At 43.1% G+C, this 26,467-nt stretch overlaps 1 protein-coding gene across 1 annotated transcript; it reads right to left on the reverse strand.

The window, feature by feature from the left end:
- Nucleotides 1-21,571: 21,571 nt before the first annotated feature.
- On the reverse strand, nucleotides 21,572-25,043 carry LOC147459200 (pentatricopeptide repeat-containing protein At2g33680-like). The gene is made up of 2 exons (XM_086510512.1): nucleotides 22,137-25,043; nucleotides 21,572-22,051 (listed from the first exon to the last, which is right to left on the reverse strand). Exon 1 carries the CDS (start codon nucleotides 24,784-24,786, stop codon nucleotides 22,279-22,281), a length of 2,508 nt encoding a protein of 835 aa, XP_086366638.1. The 5' UTR covers nucleotides 24,787-25,043; the 3' UTR covers nucleotides 21,572-22,051; nucleotides 22,137-22,278.
- Between the last annotated feature and the right edge of the window lie 1,424 nt (nucleotides 25,044-26,467).

The following is a 26,467-nucleotide window of genomic DNA, read 5'->3' on the forward strand; positions in this document are numbered from 1 at the left end:
TATGAATAAGCCATCGTCCTTCAGTGATGACATGTAGAACACTGTTAGCATCCTCAAAAAAACAAAAAAAGAAGTTATTGGGCAGATATTGAATCTGCTAAGGGAAGACATTTCTATTTCCCCAATTGACAGCTACCCAGCTTTTGAGGGCTTCTAGTGAGGCTTTAGGTCCATCACAGAGGCCTATAACCACTCTATCTACCAGCTAACTATGCCAGGAGTCTAATTCTCGTTTGCTAATGGTGACACATTACTCCTCCTCATTCAGAGCATTAGGGTTAGCCTCTAATTGACTTACAGGAGTAGTACGTTGTTGAGCAGCTTTATAGACATCTAGAGAAGGGGCTTCTGTAGGGGAAGAGGGAGGAACAACAGTTTCAGTCTCCATGGCTCTAGAAACAATAGTGTTGTGGTTTCTAGCAGGATTAGTACCATTCCAATCATTGCTAAGCATGAAAGAAGGCATAAAGCTCATACCTTGATCACCATGTATATTTGGTCGAAAGAGTGGGTTTACCTCTCTTCATGACCTCTGATAGCCTTTGCATATGTCAGATGGGGAGCCTGGTTGATACCCAATAGAAATTGTTGAGTATGCAGCATTTGTTAAGTATTTGCCTTCATAATGGGTCTAATGCCTTCTTCAGAGATCCTTAGATGAGAAGGAAGCAGCATAGGGTTGATTGGAGACTGTGTGAGCACAAGAGTTGCCTGGAGGCCTCCATGGGTAGACATAGGGCTAGTCTGAGATTGTATTTGGTTATTGTTACCTTGAGAGTTTAATCTTGAGCCTTCCATAGCCACAGAAGTGTTAGCAGGGGAAAGAACTGGCATCCCATTCACTAGAGCTTCATGAAGAGACATGGAGACCTCCCCCTTTGGGGAAGCCTAGAGTTCCCTTAGAAGTAAAGAGTCGGGGAGAGAGAAGAACGTGCGCATTCAAGTTATTTGCAAAGTGCTAGTCTTAATTATAATCAATCAGGCCTTCTTGGTATGCTTTCTTCATCACCAGGCAACAGGAGATCGCCATTAAAGTACATGAGGAGGGCATTGTACTTGGGGTGTGGAGAGCATGGGTGATGTCGCAAATGTCAGGGCCCCACTTGCAAGAAAACAAGGTTAACTCTAAGTCTTCATTTTGTGGGCCTTCAAGAAACTCCCCTTTTCTTTCTGCATAATCTGGAAGGGCCTACAACTATTTCATATATGATGATTGATTACTTCTATAGCTATTTGTAAAAGGGTCCAATTTCACGACTTTCTCTATAATTGTTTAAATAGTGAGACCAGAGCACTGCTCTTTGCTGTACGTGTTTTGATAGATTTTGAATTGCAATTCTAAACAAAAATTTAGGAAACGTTGAAAAATTCAAAAGATACAGAAAGCATCAAACGACTATAAAAATTAAAATGTACTACCAACCTGATAATCATGTATAGGTGTCGTCCAATTGTGCAAGCCGAGAGGGCAATGTTTGTGTCAAGCTACATAAAATCAATGTGAATAGTTAAACGTTTTGTCTTACAAAGTCAAAGTGAAAATGCTAACTATAAAGTACATGTTGATGCAGCCAAAGTTGGTCGACCATAGAAGATGGCATGGACAGGTATGTGTAGGCTAGCAGATGCAGGGCAAAGGGCTAGAGCACATACAAAGATTCTGGGCAGACAAGTAGCAGCGGATGTGTATGGATGATGTGGTTTATAAGCCAAGAAGGGCTCTAGAAGGGGCTAATTTGGGTGGTAGATGAAAGAGGTTCAATGTGAAGTCTTTTTGCCTAGAAATGAAGAGCTTGAGTTGCTAAAGGAGCATATCCAAATGACTCATCAAACACAGCTACAGAGCCCAAGATATTTGAGTTTGAAGGTGCAGTGTATTGAATATCTGAGACGGACAGGGCAGGTGGTGCCAGGTAGTCCAAGCCGATTTCAGTATATAGATATGTAGTGCTTGATTTATGGAGCCTGCTGGTCTTTTCAGATAAAAATTTCGAGTCACGGGTATCAAGATATGGAGCTTCAAATTTGTGCGGGGGCCCAGGTGTGTGACAGTTCAACTGCTTAGGAATTGTCCCACTTGGTGCTTCTTTGGCCTCGACAGGGTTCTAGAGCATCAAGTGAAGCTAAGAAGAACTGACTACTCTCCAAACAGAGGTATGGACTGCAAGTTATGGCCGGGTAAAGATTGGGTGCAGTTGCTCGGGGTTGGCTACAGATGGTTTCCTCGTGTTTTGGCGGCCTCGGTCCGCCGTCTTGAGAATCTTGGAATCTGGAAAAGGAGCAAGTGATTTGAAGACGGAAATGGGGAGTTCCAGTTGAAGTTTTCGGCTCGACGGCTAGGTCATTGAGAAGCATTTGGCAAGTAGAACAAAAGGGGCCAAAAGTTGGCTAATTTGGGGGTTTTTTTTGAAGGTTTTCAAAGGGAAATTTGTGAAGATTTGGAGGGTGGCCACCCAAGGGAGTGCCACATGGCAGCATGACAAAACCCACATGCGGAGCAGGTGGCTATAGAGGCAGTGTATAAAGCCCAAGTGGGTGCCCCCATTTGGAAAGATGAGGAGGGAGAGTTGAGCTCCTAGATACCATGAGCTAGGGCGGGTCTCATTGAGGCATTGAGTAGGCGGGGGTGGTGGTCTGTTGGGCACACGAGGAGTTTTTGGGCACTGATTGGCGGCGATGGAGCCCGCAGGTGGGGGGGGAGGGGGGCGGGGGGGTTGTGCCCCGCAGATGTGATGATGTGGCAGTGTTGCCCACCTCGAGGTGGTTCCTACTTTTTTGAGAGCAAGGGGGAGCCCCCACTAGCAATGTCGATAGTGCTAGGGGGCTGTCCCGTGGCACTCCCTGATACATGTGAGAGAGAGAGTCGCAAAGCCAAGCCGGGCGGACAAAATGAGGATGGACAAGTCCGAATAAGGATGAGTTCACGTGCAGCTATGTGAGAGAGAGTTCAAGTGGGAGAGGTTGAGTGTATCTTGTCGAGATGTCCACCATGTAGGGATAATACTAAAAAAGAGCATGTCATGTGCGTGCAATGTACAAGAAATACCAAAAAGGCTTTAGCTGAATGCAAAAGCAGATGAGCCCAACTTTTTTTTCTTTTTTTGGCTTAGGCACTCCTATAAAAGGAGCTGCACATGAATTTTGGGGCTTTTGGCGGATTGATTTTTTTTTTGCCAAGGCGGCCATTGAAGCCAGGGTATTTTGCCAAGGGTTGTGCCCGCAGGGAATTGATTGTAAATGGTTGTGTTGGTGCTAAAGAAATCCAACATTGCTGTTACTTGGCATTGATCTCCCCTCCCCCCTTCTCTTATCTGCTTGTGAGTATGTGTTTTTGGGTGTGTGCGTGTGTGCCACCCCGAGGTTTGCTGTGCAAAGAGGGATAGAGAGGGTCTATGTGCATGTGGAAGGCTGTGAGTTGAGCAGAGTGGGATGACTGGGTTTGTTTGGTGCATTTTAAAGCATGTGTGCATATGGTCATGTGCGAGCGATGGTTTGCTTGCAGATAGTGTCGAGTTTGAAGGTGAAATCTAGTGGATTGGGGTGCTGTGTTTACCCTGCGCTATAGTGAGGCATTGTGTTGTATTCTGGGTGTGTTCCTCTTCCCCCTCTCCATATTCTGGTGCCCCCATTGAGGAGCTGATGCTCCGATTTGAAGTCTAAAGCGATGTTTGGTAGCCGGCACAGCGGTTGGCTGATGGTCGAAGTGTTCGATGGCCGAGTTTGAAGTTGATAGAGATGGTGGAGCCAAGCTTTGGTCCCATATTTACGAGTGTTGAAGATCCTAAAGATTGGTTAGTAGATTTTGAGCTATGGATGCTAGCAATGCACATGTTGATGGATGTGAAAAAGCTGCAAATGGTGCCGCTGTTGATGTATGGACAAGCCAAGATTTGGTTCGATAGTTTAAAGAGCAACAATTGAGGATCATGGCAGGAGCTGCAAAATCAATTTTTAGAGCGGTTTCAAGAAGTGATTACTCCGGAAGAAGCTGGTGCAAAGTTGAAGGCGGTACGCCAAGATGCAAGTGAGGATTTTTCCATTTTTCTTAAGTAGTTTGAAGCCTGTCGGAAACAATTAGAGATTGTTATTGGGGTAAAAGGCAATCATTATTTGCAACTGTCCAAGTTGCTAGAGTGCTTGCATCCGAGGATTAGAGAAAAGGTCGAGTACGGTGCGGTTACATATGAAGATATGGTCTATCTGGCCAAGATGAAGAGCAGAAAGGTAAATCAAAAGCTGGAGTTGGGCGTGTTGAAGCCTGCAGATTATGTGCCTATTGTGGTGGTAGCAAGTGTTCTTTGGTCCCGCCAAAGGCAATTTCAACTGTTCAAAGTGCAAAGCCTATTGAGGTAAGGCCTATGGTTGGTTATGTTTTTTGGAGGTTTCCTATTTATGATGTACCTATGCCGAGGGTGGACGAGGTTCTCAACCAGGAGAAGCCCCATGTCAAAGTGAACCAAGGTGCAAAAGAAGTAGAAATGTTGAGGTTCTACAACGGATTAAAGAGGCAAAGCCTATTCTTGTGGAAAGCTTGTATGAAAAGGTAGCAAATTGCAATCAGGTTGTAGATACCGAGGGTTTAGAAATAGATGGAGAAAGTGTACAAAGTCATGGAGATGATCAAGCATTTGGGGAGCAGCAAGCAGATGAAGATGCAGATACGGGGTCAGTATATGATGTCGGTGAGGGAGAAGATACAATTTCGACTCGCTGGGAGACAAGTGAGGAGGATAGAGCAGATGAGGCCACATCCTATGGCGAAGAGGAAACAGTGTTTGACGAACCTGAGCTAAAGGTAAAGCTGCCTTATTATGTGTTTAATGATATGGTGATAGCCAATGTTCAAGAAAAGCAGGGAACAAAGCAAGACATTGTGCTTAATGAAGACCAAGTGGAGGAGTCTATACACATCAATGGAGTTATGTAGATGGAGATGGTGCAGATTCTTGCAACAAGGGATGAAGTGGCCTTACCTATGGATGATGACTAGGAAGATGCAATGTGGGGAGAGTTTCTCTCTACCTTGGCAGAGCATGATGTAGCGGTAGAAGAGGTGAGTGAAGTACAAGCAGCTGAAGCTGATGGGCAAGTGGAGCTGATTTACCTTGAAGAGCAGTTGGTTGCAGCAGGAGGGCTTGATGATGCTAGAATCAAGTGTATTGCCAAAGAAGAGGTTGTGTTGCCAAAGATGATAGAGATTCTGATGCAGCAGGCATGTCCAGTGATGGATAAAGGAGAATCCCAGGCGGTGGCTTTGCTTCCATTGAAGGTATGTGAGCTATGGTTGATGAATATGGTGATGGAGACTGTTGTGCGGTGGATGGCTCGACAGATGTAGGGGTCTATGGATGAGGCCTCCACTTTACATGGATGGGAGGGAGGGCCAAACATGCGTTCAAGCTTGTTGTCAGGTACATGTTTCTTGGGTGATGGTATGCTTGGTGCTGCTTGGTATGGAGTAGGTAGTTTGCCAAGGGGTGCATGGAGTGCTGAAGGCAGGCCATGGATGGTCTACAAAGATAATGGGATATGGGATGGGGTGCAACACTATGGGGTTGTGTTACAAATGGATGGAAGGCACCAATGGCAGGTTTTTGATCCATGTGGAAGCTATGTGATGTAGGGGGTGGGGTAACCCACTTGAAGGTTTGGCAGTAGGCTGTAATAAAACTCGGTTTATATGTTTTTGGTTCTCTAATAGTGTTCGCCAAGGTTTTGTAGTTAGAAGTGGAATAAAGCTCTTTTTTGGTTGAACATAAATATTCAACTAGGGGGTGGGCAATGATGGTGGAAGATGGCATGGACAGGTATGTGTAGGCAAGCAAATGCAGGGCAAAGGGCTAGAGTAGATACAAAGATCTTGGGCAGACAGGTAGCAGCGGATGTGTATGGCTGATGGGGTTTATAGGCCAAGAAGGACTCCAAAAGGGGCTAATTTGGGTGGTAGATGAAAGAGGTTCAAGGTGAAGTCCTTTTGCCTAGAAATGAAGAGCTTGAGTTGCTAAAGGAGCAAATCTAGACGGCTCATCAAACAGAGCTACATAGCCCAAGGTATTTGAGTTTGAAGATGCTGTGTATTGCAGATCAAAGACGGATGGGGCAGATGGTGCCAGGTAGTCCTAGCCAATTTCAATGGATAGATGCGTAGTGCTTGATTTATAGAGCATGCTGGTCTTTTCAAATCAAAAATCCGAGTCACGGGTATCAAGATATGGAGCTTCGAAGTTGTGCCGGGGGCCAAGTGTGTGACAGTTCAACTGCTCGGGAATTGTGCCACTTGGTGTTTCTTTGGTCTTGATAGGGTTCTAGAGGGTGGTTTGCATCAAGTGAAGCTAACAAGAACTTATTGCTCGCCAAATAGAGGTATGGACTTTAAGTTATGGCCGGTCAAAGATTGGGTGCAATTGGCTACAAATGGTTTCCTCGCATTTTTGCAGCCTAGGTCGGCAGTCTTGAGAATCTTGGAATGTGGCAAAGAAGCAAGTGACAGGGGATTTCCAGTTGGAGTTTTTGGCTCGGCGGCTGGGTCATTGAGCAGCATTTGGCAAGCAGAACAAGAGGGACCAAAAGTTGGCTAATTTTGGGTTTTTTTTAAAGGTTTTCAAAGGGAAATTTTTGGAGACTTGGAGGGTGGCCACCCAAGGGAGTGCCACATGGCAGCATGACAAAACCGACATGTATAGCAGGTGGCTACGGAGGCAGTGTATAAAGCCCAAGTGGGTGCCCCCATTTGGAAACATGAGGAGGGAGAGTGGAGATCCGGATGCCGTGAGCTATGCAGGGTCTCATTGAGACACTGCGTAGGCGGGGGTGGTGGTCCATCGGCGCATGACGGCGTTTTTGGGCACTGGCCGACGGCGGCAGTGACAACGAAGCTCGCAGGCGGGGGTTGTTTCCGACAACGGTGATGACATGGCAGTGTTGCCCGCGTGGAGGTGGTTCCTACGAGTCTACAAAGGGCCTAATTTTTTGAGAGCAAGGGGGAGCCCCACTAGTGCTAGGGGGGGTGTCCCGTGGCACCCCGGGTACATGTGAGAGACAGAGTGGTCGGGCAAGAGGAAAAAAGCCAAGCTAGGCAGACAAAACGAGGATGGACAAGGCCGAACAAGGATGAGTTCACGTGCAGTTATGTGAGAGAGTTCAAGTGGGAGAGGGTGAGTGTAACTTGTCGAGGTGTCCACCATGTAGGGATACTACTAAAACATAGCATGCCAAGTGGGTGCAATGCACAAGAAATACCAAAAAGGCTTCAATTGAATGCACGAGTAGATAAGCCCCCTTTTTTTTTTTTGGCTTATACACTCCTATAAAAGGAGTTGCACATGCATTTTGGGGGGCTTTTGGCCGATTGAAGTTTTTTTTTGCCAAGGCAACCATTGAAGCCAGGGTATTTCGCCGAGGGTTGTGCCCGTAGGGAATCGATTGTAAATGGTTGTGTTGGTGCTAAAGAAAGCCACCATTGATATCTCTTGGTGTCGATATCCTCTTCCCCCTTCTCTTCTTTGCTTGTGTGCGTGCGTTTTCGAGCTTGTGTGCCCCCCCGAGGTCTGCTGCGCAAAGAGGGATAGAGAGGGGTTGCGTACGTGTGGAAGGCTGTGAGTTGAGCAGAGTAGGATGCTCGGGTTTGTTTGGTGCGTTGTAAAGCGTGTGTGAGTATGGTCGTGTGCGAGCGGTGGTTTGCTTGCGGATAGTGTCGAGTTTAGAAGATGAACTCTAGTGGATTGGGACGCTGTGTATACCCTGGGCTATAGAGAGGCATTGTGTTGTGTTCTGGGTGTGTTTCCCTTTCCCCCTCTCCAACTTCATACATAAGTGCCCTACAAAAGTATGATGGAGAGTTGGCACTGTGGTCTTTCCAAAAATGATAAGAAATGAAATCCATGCCCTGCCTTGTAGGATTTATGTGTTCAACCAAGAAAACACATAGGCATGGGGAATTGGATGCAGATAATAGACCTTGTAGTGTTGTTCCTCTATGTCGAGTTTAAGACTTTAAGATGGGGAGGTAGTCTGCACTGGGAGAAACATGCAATGAGAAAGACAACCAATAAATTGCCTCTAGAGCTTCTCTTGCAAAAGGATTGCACTTTTCAACACCTTCGCATAATTAGCTAGCTACTCACATAAATATGATTAATTATTATTTGAGTAAGCTTTGCAGCACTGTCGTTGATTTCAGACAAGGACAATGGCTCGATCATGCCAAGTGGCTACTTCTAGGCTCTAGGAACCACAATAACACATTAGGACAAGGACAATGGCTCGGATCATGCCAAGCGGCTACTTGTAGGCTCTAGGAATCACAATAATACATTAGGCTTACCAAGTAACAAGTGTTGGTGTTCTACCCTTAAGATGGTCCCTATGGTTGTAATTATGGTCTCAAAGTAAACTTGGCCCTTATCCAGTAATCCCATATAAATGCATGCAAGCACAATGCTAAAAATCACGAGGTCTGGCTTAATGCTTTTCTCTATCAGCTTCACAAATGACTTGACAATGAAAACATCCTTCTCGGACTGAGAATATCTTGCTAGTAATGCATTCATGGTCGCCACATTATAGTCTGGAAGATTATCGAACAATTCTTGTGCCGCATTCCAAAAGCGACATACATGCCTAGTAAGGCAGTGCCATAACAATGTGCTATGACCCATCCCTAGCTATATGAGCATGTATTTTGTGGCCCTTGCATGAGGCTCGTAAGCTGCTATAGGCTTTTATTACAAAAGCAAAAGTGAACACATATGGTGTCATGCCAATGCTACACATCTTTTCACATTGTAGAGCTTCATCAAAAAGCTCATGCTGGGTGTATCCTGCAATCAATGAATTCCAAGAGACTACATCCTTGAACGAAAGCCTGTTGAATACCTCCGTGCTTCTGCAAGCATGCCCCACTCTACAAAAATCTCTAGTAAGGAGTTGGCAATGAAAGTGTCTGTTTCTAAAAAGTGATCAAAATCTTAACATGAATCTGTTGGCCCTCATATGGAGCACATCTTTCAAAGTGCATTCTTTCAAAGCATATGATAGACTTGTCCCACATCTCATAGTGAGTATACGCTGTCATAAGCATATTCCATGAATCCACACCTCGAATTTCCATATCTTGGAACACTCTCTGCGCATTACCAAGTAGACCGCACTTAGCATACATATCCATCAATGCATTGGAGACAAGAATTATTTTTCTTAACAAATTCTCTTCAATAATATGAGCATGCAGTTCGTGACCCGTTATTGTTGCCTCAGTGATGCTACAAGATTTCAAGATACAAGCAAATGTGACAAAATTTGCATAGAGACCCTTGTTTTCCATCTCCTTCATATACTCAAATGCTTCCTTGCAAAGACCATGTTGAATGTGCCCTCCAATAATCACATTCCAAGTGAAAATATCCCGAACAAGAAGTTTGTCAAATATTTCTTGTGCTTTTTCCATAGAACCACACCTAGTGTACATATCAAGCAATAGACTACCCCCAACAACATCCTATTCCAACAAGATGCTCTTGTAAAGTTGAGCATGTATGAGTTGTCCCTTGTCCATTACACCTCTACTGGCACACAACTTTAATATGCAGGTAAAAGTGCCTACACTTAAGAGACATACCATGGCATTGCATTTCATAAATACAAGCAATTGCTTTGTTCAAATGCCCATCCTCCATATAAGCAAAAATTAACGCATTCCATCAGACACCATTGGGTAATGGAGGTCCAATAGACATTGTTTTGTATAAATCTCGTTGGGCAGAATCATCGTATGGTAATCTGCCTTTTTGCGTATATTTGCATGCCTATTGTGCTTGATGGTGAGTTCCCAGAGAGTTAGTTTCCAAACCATCCCCTTTGGAAATCTTTTGAAAGTCATGCTCACTGTCCTAATCTTGTTATGCTTGATGGATAATTCCCAAAGTAGAAACATTCCAAAAGGCAAACCTATGTATTGAAACTTTTGCATAAGTTTTTATGTATTTTAGCAAGTCTGGCATGTCTTCCATGCATACAAGCTCAACTGGTATCTAATAAGGGGTGACACTTAGTACAGTTATATGAAGATGGCACGCCAACTGCCATTGGAGAATGTTGATTTTCTTGTATTTGGGACAATGATACCACCGTGAATTTTATTGCCCACATCAACGTCTTGCATGCCACACACTTTCAAGACAAATGTATAGGTGATTGCATGTGGAGAGATTTCCTCGCTCTGCATTGCTCACCATCTATCCGTGCACATGTTGTCCTCTCAACTCATGCCCTAGCTTCTTGGCACCTGCATCCACAGTCGAAACATTGGCTAACACTTTTGTATTGCTTTTGTAACATTTAATGCACTAGTAACTTGTGTGTAGCGGAAATTGATAACATAGTGAGCATTTCATTAAGAGCAAGTTCCTAATGAGCATAGAGAGAGAGAGAGAGTACTTAATTGAGAAAGCAACATAGCAATTTACACCTAGCTAATTTGGCATTGATAATACTTGAAAAGAGAGAGAAATAGAACAATTGACAACAGTTGAGGACCGGATTTACATGGAGCCGGTCCCCCCTCCATACAGGCTTTGTATTGTAGCTTCTCCCATCAAAGAAGACTTTTTTACAATACAATTCTTGTGTTCCTTGAAAAAACTCGTTGGTGCAATGAAGATGGAAGCTTCATGCACAAAATTATTCTTGAAAATCACACCTAGTGTCCCAAGCCTCAGTCCCAAGACCTCACACACCTTCAAAAATGGCGAGAGCTAGCAGGGAATGAGGATAGATTGAGAGGAAGAAGAGGTATCTTACGAGAAAGAAATATTCTCCTCACATAATCACTCTAATAGCATAGCTTAGCTTAGTAATTAGCATGATACAGGAGATGAGCATGCCATTGAAGCTTGGCTCTTGGTTGGATTTGCATCACAAAGCCAAGAGTTGTTGGTGTCGGCCTACCTTCTCAAAAGCTTGGAGAAGATGATGAACTTTCCATTAAATCTTGGAGAAGGAGAGAGATTTATTTGATCCACACATAGTTGTGTGAATGTGTGTGTGTCAATGTCTTTGGAAAATCAGCCCCCTCTCTCTCTTGGTCGACCCCTCTTGCTATTTGCTCATGCTGGCATCCTATTGGCCTCTGCAGCACTTAGCCAATGACAATTAAGAAGCATAAGTGATAGCCTTGTGACATGTGTCTCCCTTTCCCTTTTGTGAGAGCTTGAGGTATTTAAATAATTAATATAAACTCTCATTGGACCTTTTTGTCTTCTGGCCAATAGGAATCATGCAAACCATTGGGCTGCTGAATGCTCATTGGACCCCTTGGTAGACTTTCCAATAGTCTTCTAGGGATCTTAATTTCTATTGGTTCTTTTATAAAGCATTTTTGAATTGATTAGACAAAATTTACTGTAGCCTAATTCTCATTGGTCCACCTCTATGGCCATCCAATAGGATTTGAGGGGAGGTTGGGGGCAACTACCCTAGGAACTTGACATGTGTCTGGTATTCCCTTTGTGATAAGGGGAAGCCTTGGAGTGTGTGTGTGTGTGTGTGTGTGTGTTTTTCTCTCACATTCCCTACAAATTGGGCTCGCCCCCTCCTTCCTAGGCTTGTGGGAAGACTGTTTAGTCTTCCCCATGACCATCCATTTCCCTTACACTTTGGTCATTGGATAAAAGGTTTAATTTTTGGAACCTTAGCCCATGGAAGTCTTAATGGAGCTGAACCCTAGGTCTTTTAAGCCCCATTGAAGCACATTGCTCTTTTGCAGGCTATCTCCCTTTGGATCCTTGACAGAGACCGATCTGCAGCCTTACCAATATTCTAGCTTTTACTCTCCTGGTACTTCCCCATATTAAATGATCAATTTAACATGAGAAAATCATTTAAAAGTATTAGATATTAGTTTTTATGACATTACCTTTCTCTTGAAATCATAGTCGTCCTCGACTATGAGGTAGAGAAGATAAAGCCTAGTCATTAGTCCATTTGCTAGCGGGTAGAGGACCCCTATTTTACCCTGCAACATCTTTCTAGAATGGATGACTAATCCATTTGGTGCTTGAGAGCCTTAACTGCCACAAGCATGTCTGCACGTTAGTCCGTATCAATCTTCCATAGTAGAGTGACAAGCTCTACTTGGTGTTCGGGAGACATCGTCTCCACAAACATGATCCTAAACATGCATACTCATTAACATGTGTGCACAATAAAGAAAAAGAGAGTCTCATAAGACAAAAACTTTGTTCATTTAAACATATTTACATTTGCTTACTCTAGGGAAGCATTGTAAGCATTGACAAGGTTTAGGTTATCCTTTAATTGTATGCCTTGCATCCATCTAGCATCTTCAAAAGGATAGTTCTTAAACTTAATAAGATATTGTCAGATAATCTTACTGCCTTATAATACCTTGTCTTCATGTCGGAGAATGGACTTGGGCTATAGCACCTTTCCTTGATCTCCGGTGGGTCTACAATAATTGGTTCTTGAGGTGGCTCTCCTTTGTAAGGCTTTCATAGGCTCACATGGAAAGCATTGTGTATGAGCCAATGGCTAGCTAGGCAACTTGAGTTGACATGCCATCTCATTGGTTGGTCAAAAAATATGGAAGGGACCATAGTACCTTTTTGCTAATTTAGCATAGTACTTTTGGTGCCCCGTAGGATTCTTGCCCGTTGTGTGCATTAATCGAGCCTTGGGAAACTTAAGTAAGACCCAATCATTTTGTTGAAAGGTTAGGGCTCTTCTGTGCTTATCAACAACAACCTTTTGACTTTGCTCAGAGATGGATATATCATCCTTAATCTTTTGGAAAGATTCTTGCGGGTCTCGGCTCTATTCATCTGCAGCGAAGATCTTCCCATGTACCTTGAGTAGCAAGGGACTTTTTGATCTTCCCTCTATCACCTCAAAAAAGGTGCTTTTCCCGTGGAAGTATGTACAGTGTTATTATAAGCATACTCCACTAAGGGTAAGTACTTCTCCCATTGGGAATTTTGATATACTTTTGTGACATAAGCTTTTAGTAGATCAAGAATGGTTACGTTAGCTATTTCACTTTGGCCATCCGTTTGGGGATGATAGGCCGAAGAGAAGTTTAGTCTTGTACCTAAATTTTCAAAGACACCCTTCTAGAAATTACTGGTCATTCTAGGATCTCTAGTCGACACTATAGACATTGGCAAGCCGTGGTACTTGAAGATTTGTGATATAAAGAGGGTTGTCATTTGATGGGATTTGATAGTCTTTTTGACAGGTATGAAATGTGCCTGTTTGCTAAACCTGTCTATCGTCCATATTCATGTTTCCCATGGATAGACTTGGGTAATCCAAAGATAAAATCCATGGATATGCTCTCCCATGGTGAATTAGGGATTGGCAAAGGTTGAAGCAACCAGGTTGCTTCCCTTTGTCAAACTTCGTCTTTTGGCATACCACACATTTTGAAACATATTCTTGTATGTTTTCTTTCATGGTAGGACAATAGAAATATGTTTTTATCCCCTTTAGGGTAGACTGAATCCCTCTATGCCCCGCATAAGGAGGAGCATGAGATTCATACATTACTTTCTCACCGAGTGAGTTATTAACGTATAGTCTATTGCCATAGAGAAGATAACCATCTTGTAGGGTAAATGGTTCTTCCTTCTTCCCTAGTGCAAGGGCTGAAATCACATCTCTAAAATCGGGATCAATAGAATACTCATCTATCATAGAAGATAGATCATTGTGAGTTGCTATGCAAACCGCATTCACTCTCGGTCATCTTGAGAGTGCTTAAGCTACTTGATTATGCTTGCCAGCAACGTGAGCAATATGAAAATGAAATTGCGAAAGGAATTTTGCCCACCTCATTTTTTTGTCGGAGAGCTTTGTCTGCATCATGAAGTACTTAAGGCTTTGGTGATCTTTCCGGAGAATGAAAGGAGTCCCCAATAAATAGTGCTTCCACAAATCTAGAGCATGTAGAACTGCTAAGAGTTCCTTCTCATATATGCCTAGAGATTGCTCAAAAGGGTCGAGCCTTCGACTTTCATAGTCTATGGCGTACCCTTCTTGGAGCAAAACAGCTCAAAGCAATCACCAAAGTGTGTCGCATTGGACCTCAAATGGCTTTGAGAGATCCGGTAATGTAAGCACATGTTGAGAAATAAGCTTTTCTTTAAGCTTTTCAAAAGCATCGTTCTCCTTGGTGGACCATATATACCTAACGTTTTTCTTTGTTAGGTCATGTAATGGTCTCGCAATTTGTGAGACTTTCCTATGAAACGTCTATAGTATGCACACATACCTATAAGCTTCTTAGTCCATGTAGATTCCTTGAATTAGGCCATCCTTTTATTACCTATAGCTTTGATGGATCCATTTGGATGCTATCTTGAGAGATAATGTGACCTAAATACTGAATCTCTTGTAAGAAAAACATACTTTTCTTTTGATTAATATAAAGTTTATTCTCTCATAAAACTTAAAATATTACATGGAGGTGTTGCTTGTGTTCGTCTAGTGAATTAGAGTAGATGATTATATCATAAAAAAACACTCCAATAAAATTTTGATGAGGCATGAATAGCTTCTCCATCAAGCGGTTAAATGTGGCTGGTGCATTGGTAAAGTCAAAAGGCATGACAATGTACTCGTAAAGACCAAAGTAGTGCAAAATGTGGTCTTTACTATGTCATGATCGACTATCCTTATTTGATGATAGCCACTTTTTAGATCAATCCTACTGAAGTAGGTCAACCCCTGTAGCTTATCAAATAGGTCTTCTACCCGTGGAATGGGAAACCTATTCTTGATAGTGATCCTATTTAGTGCCCTATAGTCGACACACATACGATATGTGCTGTCTTTCTTTTGCATTGATAACACTGGTGAACAAAATGGAGATGAGCTAGGCCTAACCATGCCCTTCTCAACTAACTCACTTGTCGCATAATCTCCTCTTGTTGAGCTTGAAAAACTCTATAAGGAGGTTTATTAGGCGGTAAACTTCTTGGAATAAGTTCAATTGCATGGGCATCATTGCCTCGTTTAGGAGGTAGTTTACAAGGATGTCGTCAATAAAAAAAATCTTAAAATCCCTTGGGAAAATTGGATAACTCTAATTCCTTGTGATTGTTTATATTTTCTTTTGTTAAAACATTAGTTTTATTTTGAGAATCTTTAACGAAAATCATGTACACGGAAATAGAGCTCTTTATTGACTTATTGAAAGCTTGCATATGTACAATGGGTATGGTGTTACCCAAATCCTTAGCATCTATGTACATATCTTTTTCCCTGAACCTAAAGTAGATTTGCCTTTCAAGGAATTTAACATTGGCAGCCATGCGATCAAACCATGGTGCCCCTAGGATTACATCCTCGTGCTTGAGAGGAGAGATAAAGAAATCCTCCTTGTCCACATAGCTTTGGACATGGAGGGAGTGATCGAGGCTTCTTGCCCCTTGAAAGCACCATCAGCAGGTAGGATATCTCCCATCTCATAGGCTTGGATACCTAGCTTGGTGGCCAACTCTGTGGTTATGAAATTGTGAGTAGAACCAGGGTCAAAGAGAATAAAAGCATCATGTTCGCTTACCTTTCCCCAAGCATGGCATAGAGGAGATCCTTTATGGTGAGTATCCTCTTCTTGGATTTCGACCAAGGTAGCTCTAGGAGGCTCATTTTGTATATTCTTGTGGGGACAAGCACGATAAGCATGCCCTTGCTCCCCACACTTGAAACATTGGTTATCTTTACGATAACGCTCTAGCTTTTCAAGAGAGAGTTTATTTTTGCCTTTTTAAACTCCCTTCTCCTTAGCTTTGTTGTTGTTGGCGTTGCCTTTGGAAGACTTTTGGACATGGTCCTTTCCCTTAGGCTCGTTATTACGGTCCTTGTTCTCTGTGGGCTTAAGATTTCTCTTAGCCCCTTGTTGGAAGTTGATTCGTGAAGCCACCATGGTATGGTGCATGATCGAAGATATGGTGCGTGGCCTTTGGGAGTTGACATACTCCACCATATCTTTAGTTAAACGCGCACAAAATTGTTGTTTTTGCTCTCCAAAATCCATCCTTTTTGAAGACATTGGCTTTGAGATGTAAGTTCCAAAACTTGTCTACATATTTGTAAATAGATTCGTAGGGAGAGAGCTTCAAGCTTCGCCATTTGGTGAGTACTTTGTTTTTGGCATCGGTAGCCAAAAACTGCTTCATAATGGAAGCTCTTAAAGCTTTCCACGTTCGTGGAGCTTCACCGTTTGCTCGTAGGCTAGACCACCATGGCCTGGCGGACTTTTGAAAATGCATAGCTACATGACGTAGCTTAGAGGACTCCGTGAAGCCCTCATCTCCAAACGCCGCATCGAATTGTTTGATGAAGGCCAAAACTTTGTCCGTAGCACCAAAGGTGCCATCGTAGGTAAGGAAAGAGATGTTCTTTCCTCCATCTTTGAACTTTTTGAGCTTGGACGAGCTCTTCCACGCGGCATAGGATTTCCTATGGCCTCTTCTTTTTGGTGGTTCAAAAGTTGCACCATCACTTTCTTCAGAAGAGAAAGAGTATGAAGAGGATGGAGAAGAGGGTGACCTCTTCCTCGCCTTTTTCTTTCCTTGTTCCTCCTTGTCTCCACCATCACTTTCTTTAAAAAAGGAAGAGGACGAAGAAGATGGAGAAGAGGGTGACCTCTTTCTCACCTTTTTCTTCTCTTGTGTTTTCTCTTTCCTTTTTGAATTATGGTGTAGAAGAATACGATGGTCTTCTCCGTTTAGGGATTGTTGGAGAGCGTTTTGCCCGCCATATTCGTGGAGCCGTCTCCGTTGAGGTGGCACGAGACTCACTTCTTTCTCGTTCTTTCGGTGAGGGCTCTAGCGTTGAAACTTGGGTTCTCCTTTGAGAGGGAGATGCATCATCAAGCAGTAAATTTTTGAGTCCTTCGTACGGATCCTCTTCTTCTTCCCTTATTAGAGAGAGGCCTCTTTTGGAAGTCTCACAAGGAGGCTTCCTAGGTACTCTCTCTTCTTGGTGGGGAGTTTGGAGAATCCCATGAGTATGTAGCTGCAGTTGCACTTCACCTAGAGGGATGGATTGCCCATGGCTCGTTGAAGCCTGGTAACAAGGTAATTAACAAGCATAGGGGCATCATTAGTAGCCTGTTCATTAGCAAAATCAAAGCTATCAACATTCATTTCAATCTCTTTTTCTTTGTCAGACATACTAGCAAATTTTTGGTGTAAACTTTTACTTGTACTTTGGTACTTCAAGCCCTAGTTGCTACTCCTCTTTACCTTCAAAGATAAGAACTCAAGCATCTATACTCGTGGCTCGAATATTATTAATTGCAAGGAATAGAAGAGAGGGTTCAACAGAGCCAAGAGAGCACAGGTTCCTGTTAAGCTTCTAATAGCTCAAAAATTGTTAAGACAAAAGCAAGCCCCGTACGACTCCATTATTAAGACCATAGCTCTCGATGGTGTCCCCGTTAATTGCATAAAGCAGGCGTGCTTCAAGGATGAAAAATCCCTATTCTACTTACTCTTTTCAATTAATAACACCAACCATTTGTAGCAAGCTTGAGGACCTCTCTTCTTGAGCAAAAAAAGAGAAACCAATAGCTTTGATACCAATGTAACATTTAATGCACTAGTAACTTGTGTGTAGCGGAAATTGATAACATAGTGAGCATTTCATTAAGAGCAAGTTCCTAATGAGCATAGAGAGAGACTACTTAATTGAGAAAGCAACATAGCAATTTACACCTAACTAATTTGGCATTGACAATACTTGAAAAGAGAGAGAAATAGAACAATTGACAAAAGTTGAGGACCGGATTTACATGGAGTCGGTCCCCTCTCCATAAAGGCTTTGTATTATAGCTTCTCCTATCAAAGGAGACTTTTGTACAATACAATTCTTGTGTTCCTTGACAAAAATCATTGGTGCAATGAAAATGGAAGCTTCATGCACCAAATTATGCTTGAAAATCACACCTAGTGTCCCAAGCCTCAATCCCAAGACCTCACACACCTTCAAAAATGGTGAGAGCTAGCAGGGAATGAGGATAGATTGAGAGGAAGAAGAGGTATCTTATGAGAAAGAAGTATTCTCCTCACATAATCACTCTAATAGCATAGCTTAGCTTAGTAATTAGCATGGTAGAGGAGATGAGCATGCCATTGAAGCTTGGCTCTTGATTGGATTTGCATCACAAAGCCAAGAGTTGTTGGTGTAGGCCTCCCTTCTCAAAAGCTTGGAGAAGATGATGAGCTTTCCATAAAGCTTGGAGAAGGAGAGAGAGTTTTTGGCTCTACACATAGTTTTGTGAGTGTGTGTGTGTCAATGCCTTTGGAAAATCAGTCCCCCTCTCTCTCTTGGTCGACCCCTCTTGCTATTTGCTCATGCTGGCATCCTATTGGGCCCTGTAGAGCTTAGCCAATGACAATTAAGAAGCATAAGTGATAGCCTTGTGACATGTGTCCCCCTTTTCCCTTTTGTGAGAGCTTCAGGTATTTAAATAATTCATCTAGACTCTCATTGGGCCTTTTTGTCTTCTGGCCAATAGGAATCATGCAAGCCATTGGGCTGCTGAATGCTCATTTGACCCCTTGGTAGACTGTCGAATAGTCTTCTAAGGAGCTTAATTTCTATTGGTTCTTTTATCAAGCATTTTAAATTGATTAGACTAAATTTACTATAGTCTAATTCTCACTGTTCCACCTCTATGGCCATCCAATAGGATTTGAGGGGAGGTTGGGGGCAACTAGCTTAGGAACTTGACATGTGTCCAGTATTCCCTTTGTGATAAGGGGAAGTCTTGGAGTGTGTGTGTGTGTGTGTTTCTCTCTCATCCCCTACAAATTGGGCTCACCCCCTCCTTCCTAGGGATGTGGGAAGACTTTTTAGTCTTCCCCATGACCATCCAATTCTCCTACACTTTGGCCATTGGATAAAATGTTTAATTTTTGGAACCTTAGCCTATGGAAGTCTTAATGGAGCTGAATCCTAGGTCTTTTAAGCCCCATTGAAGCACATTGCTCTTTTGCAGGCTATTCCCCTTTGGATCCCTATTTTCCCTCCTTTGGATCCTTGACTGTGGTCGATCTGCAGCCTTACCAATATTCTAGCTTTTACTCTCCTGGTACTTCCCCATATTAAATGATCAGTTTAACATCAGAAAATCATTTGGGAGTATTAGATATAAGTTTTTATGACATCTTTATTTGTCCTGGCCGTGCGATTGGGTATAGGGCAAGGGCCTGGATCATGCCATGTGGCTAGCTGGGGACTCAAGGCACTAAACAAGGTGAAGAGGCACGAAAGCTTGCTAAGCTAAGGGGAGATGAGGGAAAGTAAGTTTAAATACGTGCCCATAATCACATGGTATTTTTGGTGTGTTTTAATATAAAGTTGTATGATCTATTATACAATTATAATCACAAGTAGTTTATTTATTTCAAAGAGCCCCACTTAAATAATGTGAAAGGTGCACATTACATATCAACATTTTGGAATATAATAAAATGAGAGAGAAGTAATATAAGAACAATAAAATTTAAATTTAAAACACGAAAAATATTTTAATGCTATTTTTATTAAAAAAAATATTAATTAAATAAACATAGAAAATAATAAAACAAGATAATGGAATGAATTTTCATGAAGTAATTAAATGAAAAGACCTTTCATTAATACCTCATATCATGGGAGCAAACTCCTATAAAAACAGTTTTTAATCCAAAAATGTGAATGCAATTTTGAAAAATAGCAATTAAAAGACAATGATGTCTTGTCTTTCTATCCACAAAACTTTCAAAGCCCCTTGGGACAATTGTCAAGTAATACAAATTGAACGACCTTCACCTATTTAAACTAACATAATATGACGGAAGGAGGAGCCCTTTACATGTGTCAAAATCTGTGATACGAAGGCTGAACTCCAAAACTGAGAGAAGCACCAAGCCCCTTTGCAAGTGATAAAAAGGGAGAGAGAGAGAGAGAGAGAGGCCGCAGGCGGTTGGCCGTACTAGTACTGCGCACTAAGGACTAAGGCGACGTCTCTTGGAATGGTTTCCTACTACACGTTAAAACAATCTTCTTCTTCTTCCCCCTCTCTCTCTCTCTCTCTCTCTCTCTCTCTCTCTCGCTCGCACACGCACACGCACACAAGTCATGAAGGCTCATCACACTCTCTCTCACACACACACACATAACAGCCGCCGCCCTACATGGGAAATCCCCAGTTGCATCTTTTGAGAATAAGCTTGCGCTATTCCGGTCACAAGCCATGACCCGTTGCTCGATCATATGCGTGTGCCCAAACTATAGGTATATCACAGTGGGTGATTGACCAGGAGCTCCACAGTTGATATTTCATCGTGTCCTTCAGCAGGAATTGTGTAACTTGCCAGTTTGATGACTTCGTGTGTGGTCGCATGGAATTTTTTTTCCCCGACACACCAGAGACCCACAGGCAGAGGTGCTTATCCCTTCCAAATATTGACATGGCCACGTACCAGCAGGCAAGAGCGACACGTAGGCATCACCGTGGCCACCTAATTGATGCACCACGTGTTGGGAACGCCGGAGGAAACTTGTAGCAACGAGCTAGGAATCTCCTTCTCGGGTGACCCACCCCCAGGAGGAGGATGCACTCAAGTGTCCAAGGGCAAGAGCCCTAGCAATGTGAGCACAAGGTGTCCCTCTAGAGTGTCATCCAATGGGGGATTTGAACCCATGACCCGTAGGTGGAGAGGCCAAAGCCTTACCTATAGACCAACTCTTTGGAGATCGCATGGATTAATTTTCGTATTTTGTCAATTGAAAATTTAGGTTTATTAGGTTTCAACTTGTGAAGAATACTACAAAGTTTGTATAAATGTTGATACAGTGTTCTGCAAGATCAACATGAGCATGATGGATATTTAACCAATTTCTTACTGACGCTCACACCAACGTTGATGCTGATACCTATTCAAGAATCCAGGTGAATACCAGAGATGGGGGCAAATTACACATAGAACAAAAGCCTTGCTATGCACCTCTGGCTGGAGCCATTAGAAGTATTTGCCTACATGTTGGGCTTCATGCACCTACATCTCATTCTCTTCCAGGTATGCACATTGTCATTCTCAGCTAGCTGAGGGGGGGGCTGGCAGCTGCTTGGGTCAGGAGACTCTCATGCATTGCATGTGGACGTGTCCAGCAGTTATACAGAAAGTACGGCTCCTGATGCTTTGCCTTCTTGCATGTAAACATGGCATCCACACCTGGGACAGTGTTACTTGAAGCATGACTACAGGCAAAGCACTCGAATAAGAGATAGACAAGGGAGTTGGGTTACCAATATGAAAGCTGAAAGGATTTCTATAATGCAGTTGCAAGAGCCCCTCTCCTGCCACAAGAAACTGATGAATACACTGGGAGCTAAACTCCAGCAAACTAACAGCTTTGTTTTTGTGATAGACGGAAGCACCCTTTCCGTCTTGCCATTGATGGCAGCTGTAAGTGAGAAAAGCCACCTTAGACAGCTTATTCACCTCCTTTTGGGGCAATTTGGTGGCCTTCAACGGCTTCTGAACAGGACCCAGGAGGGGCATGCGACCTTTCGAAGAACATGACAAGCTGCTGAACAGTTCCTGGTAGCCTAGGTTAGCATATCAGACTCCTCTTTTGTGTTTCCTTTCCTGACCACCCTCAGATGTAAACTACATTGTTCTTTGGGTGCATTCCTCATTGGACACAAAATCATGCAGCGAGAGTTGCAGTCGACAGGGAGTCTGTTTTCGGATAAAGTTAAGGGCCTATTTGAATTACAAAATTGAAAAAATGATTAGGTATTTTGGAAAGGGCCTCATAGTTGCTTCTGAGGTCTTCCACTATACAATTCAATTCTAAAACTTTCTCCATTTGTACAAATGTGTGGCCAGTGTCAGTCCATAATAACTACAGGAAGAAGAATCTGCTACTCTTGCAAAATGCAGAGATACTCCTTAAAGGGTTTGGAGGATTTGTACCTCGCTTTAATGTAATGAATGCATCCTTCCTCAGGCAAGCAATCACATTTATGTTCGTGCACCTGTGTCAAAAACGAGCCATTGGTTTTGATAAAAGTCTCAAGTTGAGAACCTTATTGCAATATCAAGCGGTAAGTGAAACCTTGCCTGAAGAGTATAAGAAGAGCAACACCAGTTGCTGAGCTAAAATGGCCGTCCCAAATGATGTAGCATACACAGCAGCAACAAACAACAGATCGACAGTAAGCATATCAAATAGACAACCCTTGTATGTTTAAAAATGCATGTTTCATGGCTCTTGAAGCAAGCTCGAGGAATAACTGTCCCGAGCTTGACTATAAGTACCATTTGCACCAATACGATGTACCATTTTATCAGGATCCTTCCATGCTTTATTTTCCTTTCTCATGGCTTCAATGTTTTCTGCATCTTTATGCAAGCCAGCAGAAGTGTAGATATTTGCCATGCTGACATAATATGATGCTTCAGTTTTGTCCACTTGTACTGCATGTTTAAATGCCCACCTTCCAACATTCACATCTCCCCATTTTTGGCAAGCAGCCAAAATAGCAGACCAAGCTCCACTCTCGAAGGACGGCATCTTCTCAATCACACCTATCGCCTTATCAAGGTACCCAGCACGCCCAAAAAGATCAACCAAGCAACTGTAATGCTCGGAATCTGGCTTCATGCCATGTCTTGAGCTCATACTTCCCAAGTACATTTGAGCATCTTCTACCAGGCCTAAGCGACTACATGCACTAAGCACACTCAAGTACGTAGCTGCATCCGGAGAGGGGCCCTCCTGCAGCATCTGTTCGAAACAAGTTAGTGCTCGCTCGCTCTCGCCCTGCTGGACATAACCAGAAATCAAGGCAGACCAAGAGACAACATTTCGAATGGGAAGCTCTTCAAAAACTTGTTGTGCTTTGGCAAGAGCACCACATTTGGCATACATATCCACCAGAGCTGTACCGAGTACTATATCACTTGTCAAAAGCCCCTGCTTGGCAATTGCATCATGAACTCTCTCCCCCATGTCAGCTGCTCCCATTCTGCCACAGGCCCTCAAGATACCAATGAAAGTCACTGCATCTGGAGAAAGATCCTCACGTTGCATCTGTTCAAAACATTTGAATGCTCGCTCACCCTCATCATGTTCGGCATACCCAGTGATTAGTGCAGACCATGAGATAGCATCCCTGGTAGACAGCTCCTCGAAAACTTGTTGAGCTTTAGTGAGGGCACCGCACTTGACATACATATCCACTAGAGCTGTGCCAAGCACAATATCCTTTTGCAATAACCCCTGTTTCGCAATTTCATTGTGTATGAATTCCCCCTTGTCAGTTGCTCCTATGCTGCCACATGCTTTCAAGATGCTAATAAATGTCACTGCATCAGGAGAAAGTCCTTCATGTAGCATTCCCTCAAAGCAGTTTACTGCTTTTCTCCCTTTCCCATGTTCTGTGTACCCTGCAATTAATGCAGACCAAGCAATCACATTCCGTTCAGGAAGTTCCTCAAGCACTTGTCGTGCTTTATCAAGAGCACCGCATTTAGCATACATGTCCACAAGAGTAGTTCCCAGAAGAAGATTAGCCTGCAGCAGCCCTTGTTTAGAAATCTCATCATGAATTTGTTCACCCTTGTCGACTGCTCGCATGTTGCCACAGGCTTTCAGGATGCCGATGAAAGTCACTTCATTCGGAGAAAAGCCCTCACCCTCCATCAGCTCATAACAGTTTAGCGCCTCCTCACCTTCATCTTGTTGGGCATATCCTGCAATCAATGCATTCCATGTGATAACATCCCGATTAGAGAGCCCATCTGAAACTTCTCGAGCTCTTTTCAAAGCACCGCACTTGACATACATATCCACAAGGGCATTCCCAAGGACCAAATTGTCTTCCAACAGCCCCCGTTTATCAATTTCATCGTGAAGTTCCTTCCCCTTGTCAGAAGCTCTTATGCTACCACAGGCTTTCAACAGGCAAATGAAGGTCACTTTATCTGGAGGCAGACCCTCAGATTGCATCTCTTCAAAACAATGCAGTGCTTTCTTGCCTTCACCTTGGTCTGTGTATCCAGCGATTAACGCATTCCAAGAAACAGTGTTCCTAGACGGAAGCTCTTTAAGCACTTGATGTGCTTTTGTAAGAGCACCACACTTAGCATACATGTTTATCAAAGTGTTTCCAAGTTTTACGTGATGGCCCAAGAAACCCTGCTTTACAATCTCGTCATGAATTTGCTTCCCTTTATCAGCTGCTCCTATGCTGCCACAGGCTTTCAGGGCACAAGTGAATGTTACTGCATCTGGAGAGAGGCCCTCACCCTGCATTCGGTCAAAATAATTGAGAGCGTTTCGACCTTGACCCATCTCAGCAAAGCCAGAAATGAGTGCAGTCCAAGTGAAGACACTCCGGCTCAGACTTGCATCAAACAGATGCTTTGCCTTTGTAAGAGCACCACATTTGGCATACATGATGACAAGGGCATCTGAGCAAAATGAGAGCAATCCTTTGCGTACAATGTCGTCGTGTGCATCAGCACCTCGGCAAAGATCCTTATTCTTTGCGCAAGCTCTGAGTAAGGCAACAAAAGCAGAGGCTTCATTCTTGTCAGGCACCTGCCGATCATACGCTTGTGCTGGCCCTCTCCGGTTGAGATGATGGTCATGAACCCAAGAGCTGGGAATGTACAAGCCATCAACCCACACTGATTGTTTAGTAACCTCTGATTGCTTTCGACTCCGCTGCGAGGCATTTCTGTCAGCAGGTTTCCTGCCCACCATCAAGAGGCATTGCTCCACGTCAAAAATTCGTCACAATTGCATGTTCCTAGAATTAACCAATGTGGAGAGAGAGAGAGAGAGAGAGAGAGAGAGAGAGAGAGAGAGAGAGGTCCCAAACAGACCTATAACGAGTCAAGACCTACTCTGTGTGTGTGTGTGTGTGTGTGAGAGAGAGAGAGAGAGAGAGAGAGAGAGAGAGAGAGAGGTCCCAAACAGACCTATAACGAGTCAAGACCTACTCTGTGTGTGTGTGTGTGTGAGAGAGTGAGAGAGAGAGAGAGAGAGAGAGAGAGAGAATATACCAAGTTCCAACTGATTACTTGCGTCTCATTAAAATGAAATTTGCTTTCCAAGATTGTGGAATCTGAGAGAACTTTGTTTAGAACGTGTTTCAGGGAAAGACAATTTGTCTAGTAAATGGGACTCACGAAGGGTGCTCACTGCTTACACACTATCATGCCTCCTGTCAATTGCATGCCCCCGTGGAAAGGGTTTTGTATTCTTTGAGAAATTGATTTGTTGTTTGTAGGTCGTTGCACATTGCTTATATGTATGTGTTTTGTTGCTAATTAAGAGAGGGAGATTGTATTTGCCTTTGTGTGTGAGATTGGCTATTACAAGGGATCAATATAAGTTGTGCTTCCCCCTTCACACCCCTTACTATCCCTCTCAACAAGTGCATACATCAATGTAGCTTGTTGTAAACAGAGAGAAGGAGAGAGTTTGTTTCTTGCAAGCACACAAGCACATAACCAAAAGAGCACAAAATGGAGATGGAGGCTTAAAGATGCTTCTTCTTCTTCACTACTCAAAATGATGAGAGAAACTACAAAACCATAAGTGAGAACTGCAAATTGATAGAGAGAATATGTACAATGGTCAATATGAAACTGCGAGTGAGGGAGCTTGCAAGATAATAAAGACCATCACTTTTGTAGGAAGACCAAGTTGGTGAAGTCAAGCTGTAGTATCATTGACGATCCTCGTGTACCACTACCTCGTGTTGGTAATAGATGTGGGCAAGAAGTCAATGAGCCAATCCATGTGTTGAGCTTGATATCTCCACACGCCTCCGCAAGAAAAAATGCCATCTCTCATACTCCAAGCATTGTTCAAAATCACCTCAACTTCTTGGCTCCAAGGTCTTAGTGAAGTTGTTCACAATTTGCTCATTTATCCTATATATCTAAGCTCAAGGTTGCCAGCCAGGATTCTATCTCTGATGAAGTGGTAGTGCACTTGTGCTTCTTCCTCATGTGGAATTCTGGGTACCGTACCAATTTTATACAGCTAAGGTTGACACAACAAATGACAATTGATCTTTATACCATTATTCCCAGCTCTCCATGTAGGATCTGCAGCTATATGCTACCTCACATGATCCTAGTGCAACACCTCTGTACTCAGCCTCTAAGCTTGACAAAGCAACATTGGGTACAATGACTGGATGCGCAATGACCTGCAAAAATACATGAACATACATAAATGTGAACAACAAAACCCTCGAACGTGCATAGTGGTATACACGTATGTATGCACAATCCGACATGAGACACAATTGAAGAGAGATAAAAAGCAACATGCACACTTTTGAGAGTGGAGTGCTACTCATGCAAGAGAGAGAGAGAGAGAGAGAGAGAGAGAGAGAGAGAGAGAGAGAGAGAGTCTCCAGATAGAGGCA

This window comes from Adiantum capillus-veneris, chromosome 4 (assembly GCF_014529385.1).
Source record: "Adiantum capillus-veneris isolate H3 chromosome 4, ASM1452938v2, whole genome shotgun sequence".
NCBI lineage: Eukaryota > Viridiplantae > Streptophyta > Polypodiopsida > Polypodiales > Pteridaceae > Adiantum > Adiantum capillus-veneris.